Source organism: Marmota monax, unplaced genomic scaffold, assembly GCF_021218885.2.
Source record: "Marmota monax isolate L192 unplaced genomic scaffold, Marmota_monax_Labrador192_F-V1.1 WCK01_AAM20220418_F8-fsc00086, whole genome shotgun sequence".
In the NCBI taxonomy this organism is placed as follows: Eukaryota; Metazoa; Chordata; class Mammalia; order Rodentia; family Sciuridae; genus Marmota; species Marmota monax.
Window position 1 is genome coordinate 6,547,040 of NW_026693086.1, and position 9,198 is coordinate 6,556,237.

Consider the following 9,198-nt stretch of genomic DNA (forward strand, 5'->3'; position numbering starts at 1 on the left):
AAGGTGCAAGTTTGAGGGAGGGAGAATGGGGAAAGGGTATCTACACACAGGATACTGGGAGCCAGGGGGCTGGGGGAGGTGGAGGATGGGTGGGTGGCGGGGCAGAAAGAGACCACCAAGGGTTCAGAGAACAAAGACCAGATATTTGGAGTGGGGGGTGGGGGGCCAAAAAGGGAAACTGGAGGAGCAATTGGGGATCCAGGTATCAGAGGTAGGGGGACTTGGGGAGCAAGAGGAAAGCCAGGGCTGAATGGGGGTTGGGGGACAAGAGCAGGTTGGGGCAGTAGTACTCCTCCCTCATGGGAGGGTTACCCCTCTTCTTTCCTCCTGCCCAAATTTGAGTTCCTTCCCTTTACTCTGACTCCTTGAACGTCACTGAAAATGGCAGCTATTGCGAGGAGTGGGGGCCACGGGTCTACCCTCTGTTCAACTCGTGGCCCAGGGGAGTGGTGAGGGGTGCCCCAGCCCCCTGCCTGCCTCTCCGCACAATACTTGAACATTCATCTGTACTGAAGTGTTACTTGAACCGGGGGAACCTTGGACCTGGGGGAGCCGAAGTGTGATTGGATGGGACCAGCTTGGACTGAGACTGAACTGGTGGGCACCCAGAGTGGACTGCACCACCTCCAGATATCTCTGGCTTTACTGTCTTGAGCAGCTCTACCCCTCCTGACCCGAGTTGGGGGTGGTGGGTGCCAGCCCAATGATGGGGAAGATGGGACTCCTCCAGCTTGGCTCTTCCCACTCTTTCATCGTCATGGAAACTTGTATCCCATTCGCCCAGGGAACTGCCACTCCTGGTTGCCATGGAAATAGCAGCCAATGGACACCTCCCGATGCCAGTGCTAAGGCTGGAAATGGCCCCTCTCAGTTGCCATGGGAACTTAGTAACAGACTCTTTTTGGTCCTCCTCTCCACTGCCCCTTCCTCCTGTGTTGGAGTGGGGTCTTGGGAGCCAGAGGGAGGAGCTGGGCCAGGTTCCGCCCCTCAGTCCAGGCCTCTGGGGGCAGCCGGGTTGTACTATGTAGGGGAGGGGGAAATCTATCCACATACCTCAGGTAACAGGGAGGTGCGCGGGTGGGGGGAGGGACTGGGCGGACCAAAGGCCGAAGGGGAGGGGGGCCTGGGGATGGAAAGGCTTGAGGATTGGGCCGTTTGGGGGGGGGAGGAGGCAGCCCGGCATGGGACGTGTTGGGGACCCAGCCGGGCTGGGCCCCTGGGCCCCAAGTCTGTACAATATGGTTTGCTATAAAACTCAAAATCTTCCAGCCGGGGCCACCGTGTTCATGTTCGCGTGTGTGTGTGTTTTTGGGGTGTCGGGGGAGAATATGGGTAGGGTGAGGATGGCCAGAAATCCGTTCCTTGGGGTTCTTGGAGGAAGGCCTTTGGCTAGATCTGAGAGGGTTCCTGCATAACGGAGTCACCTTTCCCGACTTAAGTGTTTAGGTTGGGGGAGTGGGGGCTTGGCGGTCTGGACACCTCAGAATATCCAGGTATACCTAGGAGTGATCCAGGGCCCAAGAATTCCCAGTTATAGAGAGGAACTGAGGGTTCACCTGGATCGGGTTCGGGCGCATGGATATCTTTGGTGGGCTGGGGTCCCCCAGATCTTTCCCTTCAGGCCAGGGATTGCGGGGGCTCGGTCCCCCGGCTCCACCCCATCATGTGGCCGCCCCGGCTCCGCCTCTGCCCCAGTTCCTGTTTCGGCCTCTGCAGACGTCCCACTTCGGCCCCTGGGGCTCCCCGCAGACGACTCTTCTGCTCCGCTGGGGCCGCCTCTCTGGGAGCCCGCCCGCCTGCATCCGCGCTCACCCCGCCGGGGGATGGGGCCTCTCCGCTGCTCTGACCGGCCCTTCTGGGGTCCCCGAGGTGCCTTGGCCCCTCCCTGACCGCCCGGCGCTACTGGTGCCGCCGCCCCCAGGATGAAGGGCGGCGAGGGAGACGTGGGCGAACAGGCCCCGTTGAACCCGGAGGTCGAGAGCCCGGCGTGCTCGGCCACGTACCGGGAGTTCGTGCACCGCGGTTATCTGGACCTTATGGGGGCCAGTCAGCACTCGCTGCGGGCGCTCAGCTGGCGCCGCCTCTACCTCAGCCGAGCCAAGCTCAAAGCCTCCAGCCGCACATCTGCCCTGCTGTCAGGCTTCGCCATGGTGAGGGGCGGGAAGGGGCACGCGGGGAGTGGGGTGGGGGGTGAAGCACGTGGGGGGCACCGGTCGGAGGTGAAGTAAATGGCTCCCCAAGGAATACAGGGAAAAAGGAAAGGGAAGGATGGACTTTAAGAGCCAAAGGGGAGAACAAGCAAGGTCCCAAATGACTGAAGAAGTGTCTTTATATTGGGGGAAGAGATATAAACAGGACCCTAGTAATATAAACCGGACCATGGGGAAGATTAGTCCTCTAGGTGTCGTGGGAGAAGGGGTTAACAAATCAATGACAAATATGCAACGATGGAACAAAGTGGTCCCAAAGGAGCATATTTCCAGCAGAAATGGTTACTAAGTCCTCCTGACTAGGTTCAAAGGCAAATTAGAGCTGGATGCGGTCTGTATCAACACGGCCAGGGGGTCTGGAAGAATGAACTGTGTGGAGAGGTCACCCAGCTGAAGGAAAGCCCATCCCAGGAAGGAGGCAACTCCCCGATAGGGGCAAAGAGTGCTAGATTTCGTCCAGGAAAACTCTGAGAAGAGATGATGCCTGAGGATGCCGCTGGGGAAGGAAACTGATCAGGAAGCTGATAAGCGATTCTAAAGCTGATAAACTGCAGGTGTGGGAGGATGATGTCAGCTAACGGTCCCACAGTGGCCTCAGGAAGTGGGACTGAGGGTGGTCCCAGGGTGCAGAGTCAACATAAGTCCTGTTCCTCCCTGGGTATGGCCAGCTGTGTAACCATGGACAAACCTCCACTCCCTGAACAGCCAGTGGGAAGTTGTGAGATCATGGAGGGTGCGTCCTCTGTAGCCTGCTAAGTGCCTGCCCAGGATGAGCTGAGATTCTTGTTATTGGGAACTCTAGATCCAGGCGTGTCAGAGCAAGACCTATTCACCAGAGGTGGCTCAGACCAACATGCTAATTGGACAGGTAGAAAACTGAGGCTCTGCCAAGGGCAGTCAGCAGGGGAAGGGTATATAGAATGCAATCCTATTAATCCAGGGTTCTCCCCCACCTTCATTACAGGAAGCAGGGGGTCCTTGGGGAATGTGCTCCTCCTGTGTATGTGGACACCAGAAGGAGCTGAGATGGGGTCATATCCCTAGGTGATTTGGGTTAATCCTTGCCCCTTTCTGTGCCATAGCCACTGGATTTGAATGGTGATAGGGAAAATCTGTAACTTTAAGGGTCATCCCAGACCTAGTTGTTTCATGGGGGATGTGGGGAGGGGGTGTTGCAGAATCCAAAGATTTGCTCACCTTCCTGATGGGGATGACATCTTGGAACAGGGAGTTAGCTCCCCTTCATCCGTATGGACTACAGAAGGAGGGACGCAGCCACCCATGGACCTAGCTGAGGAAAGTGAGCCCTATGTTCCAACTTGTTCCCAACAGGACAGTCCAGTCTGGTGTGCTGCAGGACTTGCAGATTGCTAGGGTGACACTTAAGGGTCAGAGCTTTCTCTTCAGGATAAGGAGGCTGGATGTGTAGGTTCTAGGGGCAGGACTGGCCCCAGTCCTGGCAGGGGAGATCAATCCTGGGCCAGACCCTGGGAAAAACCAGAACTAAGCCTGGCCCAGATCCCTGTTTGTGGAAAACACCTGCTGACATCTGCCATGGCCCAGTTTCCTAAAATACTCAGGCTTGTCTTCCTACCATCACCTGCCAGGCTCTGCACCTTCCTTTTCCTTCTCCTAGCCCCAGAGCAATCCTTTTTTTTTTTTTTTTTTTTAGAGAGAGAGAGAGAGAGAGAGAGAGAGAGAATTTTAGTATTTATTTTTTAGTTTTTGGCGGACACAACATCTTTGTTTGTATGTGGTGCTGAGGATCGAACATGGGCCGCACGCATGCCAGGCGAGCTCGCTACCGCTTGAGCCACATCCCCAGCCCCACCAGAGCAATCTTAATGGATCCTATAAGAACTAGGAGAGAGGAAAGAACCAGATTACAAAACCCAGGTTGCCTGAGTTAAAATAACATTATTGGGATTGTATTCAACTGTCAACTAAGTACCAGGTACTGTGCCCAGAACTTTTCATGTGCATTCTTTATTTTGCCCTGTGAAAGATGTATCACCATTACGGCCATTAATTTTATTTTATTTTAGTTATAAAATTAGTTATAATTTTATTTTTGTTTAGTTATAGGACAATATTTTTATTTTTAATTTTTTTAAATATCTTTATTTTTATTTTTATGTGGTGCTGAGGATTGAACCCAGGGCCTCACAAGTGCTAGGCAAGCACTTTGCCGCTGAGCCACAATCCCAGCCCAATACGTTTATTTTTTATGTGGTGCTGGGGATCAAACCCTCACACATGCTAGGCAAGCACTATACCACTGAGCTACAACCCCAACCCTATGGCCATGTAGCAGACAAGGTCAGAGATGTTAGGACATTTTCCCAAGGCCCCATAACAAGTAAAGGGCAGGATTTGGACTAAACAGTCTGGCTCTATAGACCAAGAATGTTTGGGTTTTGTTTTTTTGGTACAAGGGATTGAACTCAGGGGCACTCAACCACCGAGTCACATTCCCGGCCCTATTTTATATTTTATTTAGGGACAGGGTCTTACTAAGTTGCTAAGCTCCTTGCCATTGCTGAGGCTGTCTTTGAACTTGCAATCCTCCTGAGTTTTAAAAGTAGGCCACTTTTTCATGTTTTTAAAAAGCACACTGTGTGAGCCAAGAAAACATGTTTGCAAATTGGTGTGGTATGCCAATTTGCAAACTCTAACTTTGGACTTTAGCATCAACTATAATAATAACAGCAAACACTTGCCTAGTGGTTACTGTGTGCCCAGACACTATTCTTAGCACTAGATGTGTATTGTCTCATTTAATTTCTCCAAAAACCTTATACATACTATTAGCAATCTCCATTTTCCAGATAGGAGTTTGAGCCACAGAGAGAACTAAATCACTTGCTGAAGATTCCACAGCTGGCTAGGTATGATGATACACACCTGTAATCCCAACCAATCAAGTAGGCGGTCGAGGCAGAAGGATCACAAGTTCAAGGCTGGCCTGGGCAACATAGTGGGATCCTGCCTCAAAATAAAAAAATAAAAAGAGCTGGGGATGTGGCTCAGTGTTATTGTGCCCCTGGGCTCAATTCCCAGTACTGCAAAGAAAAAAAGAAGGAAAGATTACACAGTTTGTAGGTCAAGAATGAACCTAGGGGCTGGGGATGTGGCTCAAGCGGTAGCGCGCTCGCCTGGCATGCGTGCGGCCCGGGTTCGATCCTCAGCACTATATACAAACAAAGATGTTGTGTCCGCCGAAAACTAAAAAAAAATAAACATTAAAAATAAATTCTCTCTCTCTCTCTCTCACACACTCTCTCTCACTCTTTCTTTAAAAAAAAAAAAAAAAAGAATGAACCTAGGCAGCCCAGAGTCTATGTTTTCTAAACCCTGTTATAACCAGGTAAAACTGTCAGAAACATGTCATCCAGCCCTCTTAATAGGTAGGTAGGGAAACCAAGGCACTGCTCTAGGTCCTAGGGATATAGCAGTCATGGGTCCTAACAGCCACAAAAATTCCTTTACTGTCAAGGAAGTTATGGGCACTCAATCCATCCCCTCTTGTGCCCACAGGTGGCCATGGTGGAGGTACAGCTGGAGAGTGACCATGAATACCCACCAGGCCTGCTGGTAGCCTTTAGTGCCTGTACCACCGTGCTAGTGGCTGTGCACCTCTTTGCACTTATGGTCTCCACATGTCTACTGCCCCACATTGAAGCCGTGAGCAACATCCACAACCTCAACTCTGTTCACCAGTCACCACACCAGCGACTCCACCGCTATGTAGAGTTGGCTTGGGGCTTCTCCACTGCCTTGGGCACCTTTCTCTTCCTGGCTGAAGTTGTCCTGGTGGGCTGGGTCAAGTTTGTGCCCATTGGGGCCCCTCTGGACACATCGGCCCCCATGGTACCTACATCCCATGTGTCTGGGACTCTGCCACCAATGGCTTCCTCCCTTGGTCCAGCTTCCAAACTCCCACCATCCTCAGCTTCTGTAACCCCATCACAGGTTGAGCCTTCTGAGGCCTGCCCTCCCTGGCAGGTATGTGGTAGTAATGGTGGGGTTCATGGACCAGGCTGGCAAGCAGCCATGGCCTCCACAGCAATCATGGTACCTGTGGGCCTTGTGTTTGTGGCCTTTGCTCTACATTTCTACCGCTCCTTAGTGGCCCACAAGACAGACCGCCACAAGCAGGAGCTAGAGGAGCTGAGTCGCCTGCAGGGGGAGCTGCAGGCTGTGTGAATCTAATGTTAGTCTCTGCCGTGTGCACTGCCTCCCTCAGGGCTCTGCAAGAGGCCACACGGGCCTATAGACCATTCCCCACTCCTGGAGGGAGCCACTTCCTGTGGCCACTCTCAGGTAGAGACCAGACTTTTGCCCACAGGTTCTCACATTCCCAGGGATTTTCCCTGTCAGTCTGTCCCATGGTTTTTGTAAGCTCCACTCTATTAATGTCCAAATCTGGGAAGAACAAGCGTGAAAGTGAAACGTTCTCAGTACAAGGATCCTGGGGTAGATACAGGGAGGCAAGGAGACCCTAGAGGGATGTTTGGTGCTGACCTTCAGCTGCTCCTTTAGAGGACATGGAGATCAGAAGGTCACAGACCTACACAGCTGCCCCCAAAGGCCATCAACCCCTGCTTCAATTGTGTAGAATGTAATTTGCAGTTGGCATTTTTAGGGAAAATTTCCCCTGTACCCAGATTTTGATGGGTTCTACATTCTTGCTTTGGTGACTGTAGAGGGATTTTGGTGTTTCTGTGACAGATATAAGCCCAGGCCTTCCTAGGAAGAGCCTATTTTTGGATTCAAGCCCACGCTCCACTGTTGACCTGTGGCCACTGGCAGAAGGGGGAGACCTTGCCTCACTGCCCTAGGCCCATACTTACATGCCTGTAAGGGGGGGGGGGCGGTTCTCACCCTCCTGGCCCCTGGCTGGGGGTTCTTGGAAGACTGAGGGCCTGTGCACCCAGTCTGACTCCTTAGCAGGGACTGGGTGAAGAAGTTTTAATGGAGAAAATCCAGTCCCCAGCCCCCAGCCCTTGGAATGAGAGCTCTTTAACACTTAATTTTTGATGCACCTTGTTTTGTACAATAAATTGTTTTACAGATGTCCTGGTGGCTGTGAATTGGGTGAAGGGCAAGCCTTCTTGGGGTAAGATTACTTGTTCCTAAGACCAAGTGGAGGCAAGTGTGCCTGGTGGGAAAAGGGTTCCAGGTAAACCCCTATCAGGAGCTAACAAAGGCCAGTTGCTCCTTAATTTGGAGATATTCCAAGGTTGAAGGCCTTTGATCCACTGTTCCTGAGCTTAGGGTCTCTATCTCTTCTATGGAGAATTTCATGTAAGTTTTTGCATGACTCCATACTATATTCTAGGAACTTTATAAATCATCTCATTTAACCCTCACAACCACCTCAAGAGACAAAAATCTATCACTTCCATTTCAGAGATAAGAAAGCTGAGGCCCAGGAAGGCTGATGATCTTGCCTAAAGCCACATAGCTTATCAGGAAAATTGAACTTGAATTACCTTATAGTAACATCACATGAGAATCTCTTTCTGATGGAAAGAAGGAACCAATACCTTTCAACTGGGACAAAAAAAAAAATCTGATCTCATCTATGCCTCCATATAAACTAATGTTTCCAGCCTCATTTCCTTCAAATTTTAAGTCCTAATTCTCTGTCTTTTCTTGTGGTGGGAGACCTTGGACAAATCCCCCTTTTTCCCTTTCCTTATTGCTCAAAATGGTGAATGTGCAGCCCTTCTTGCACTATTTTGAAGACTACAATTAAGTCCTCTGTGACAGGAATTACCATCAATTTTTAGAGGAAGAATCTTAAACTTATGGAGGTCAGTGGCGTGCCCAAGGTCATACAGTGAGGAACTGCTGTATGTCAGAAGAGATGTCATAAGCTTAAGGCATCCTCCGTCATGCAAAAGGGCCTGGTGGGAGTTGCGGTTCCTCCAGAGCAAGGCTCCCATATTCACGCAGAATAGAGAGGGTGATCAGACTTAGGGAGGCCTCAGCTCCAAGGTCCCAGGTTACTCCTGGACTGATGCTGCCCTCAAGCGGTGAAAACCTGTGAGCATAGGGAAGCACAGCTGGAGAAAGCGGGAACTGGAACCATTGATGTTTGTATTCCTGCACATTCTTTATTTTTTACAGGAGCCACGTAAAGTCCTTTAGGCCCTATTTAGGCTTATCCGAGAACCCCGAGACTAGCTCAGATTTAACCATAGAGCTGGGTTAAGCACAGCAAAATGCAGCACTTTCCGCAGGCCTCAGTCTCCCCATCTCTCAAGTGGGCAACTTAAAACAGAGGTCCAGGTGGAATAACGGGAAGAAAACCCGCGCTGCATGTATGTGGGGCCAGGCAAACTATCTGAGTCACCGGTCCTCGTTGTATTTTTCCACCTCCCGGTTGGCGGGGTTCAGCAGGTCCTACAGGAAGCTCCCCCGCGACGCCGGGCTTCGCACGCCCTGGCCACGCCCCTCTGCGCGCGGAGGCCTGACCCCGCCCACAGAAGGATCCGCAGATTCGCTAGACCCGCTCCTCTGCTGAAAATTCTCATCGGACTCTGAGAAGACCCTTTGCGTTGTCCATTTCCCTCTGGGTCGGAAGTGGGCTGTCCCCTGAGTTGTGCTAGTACGAAAGATCCAGAAAAAGTGGCTGACCCTGTCAACAGGGCCGGGCTAACCAGGCGTTATTTCCTTGACTCCACGAAGGCGGGTGAAGGGAGGCGACGGCTGAAGTCAGGAACAGTGGCGAATCTGCAGCCTCTTAGATCTTTGGCCGCGCAAGGAAGGGGCCGGGAAGAGGAGCAAAGGAGCACGCATCCTGTCCACCAATTCGCCCCGCCCGCCTGACGAATCTGCGTCTGTTCAACGCGCCACTCAAAACTCCCGAGCTCTGGCTGGCCTCCTCCCCTTCGCCCCGCCCCCTTTTCCTCAGGGATTAGTCGCAGCTTTCGTCGCCGCTGATTCGTTAAGAACCCCAGTCTGGAGCAGCTGGATAGTG

At 51.8% G+C, this 9,198-nt stretch overlaps 1 protein-coding gene across 1 annotated transcript; it reads left to right on the plus strand.

Moving 5' to 3' along the window:
- The first annotated feature begins 1,692 nt into the window (after positions 1-1,692).
- Positions 1,693-7,289, plus strand: Orai3 (ORAI calcium release-activated calcium modulator 3). Its single transcript, XM_046454353.2, has 2 exons — positions 1,693-2,150; positions 5,748-7,289. Exons 1-2 carry the CDS (start codon positions 1,923-1,925, stop codon positions 6,414-6,416), a joined length of 897 nt encoding a protein of 298 aa, XP_046310309.1. The 5' UTR covers positions 1,693-1,922; the 3' UTR covers positions 6,417-7,289.
- The last annotated feature ends 1,909 nt before the right edge of the window (positions 7,290-9,198 follow it).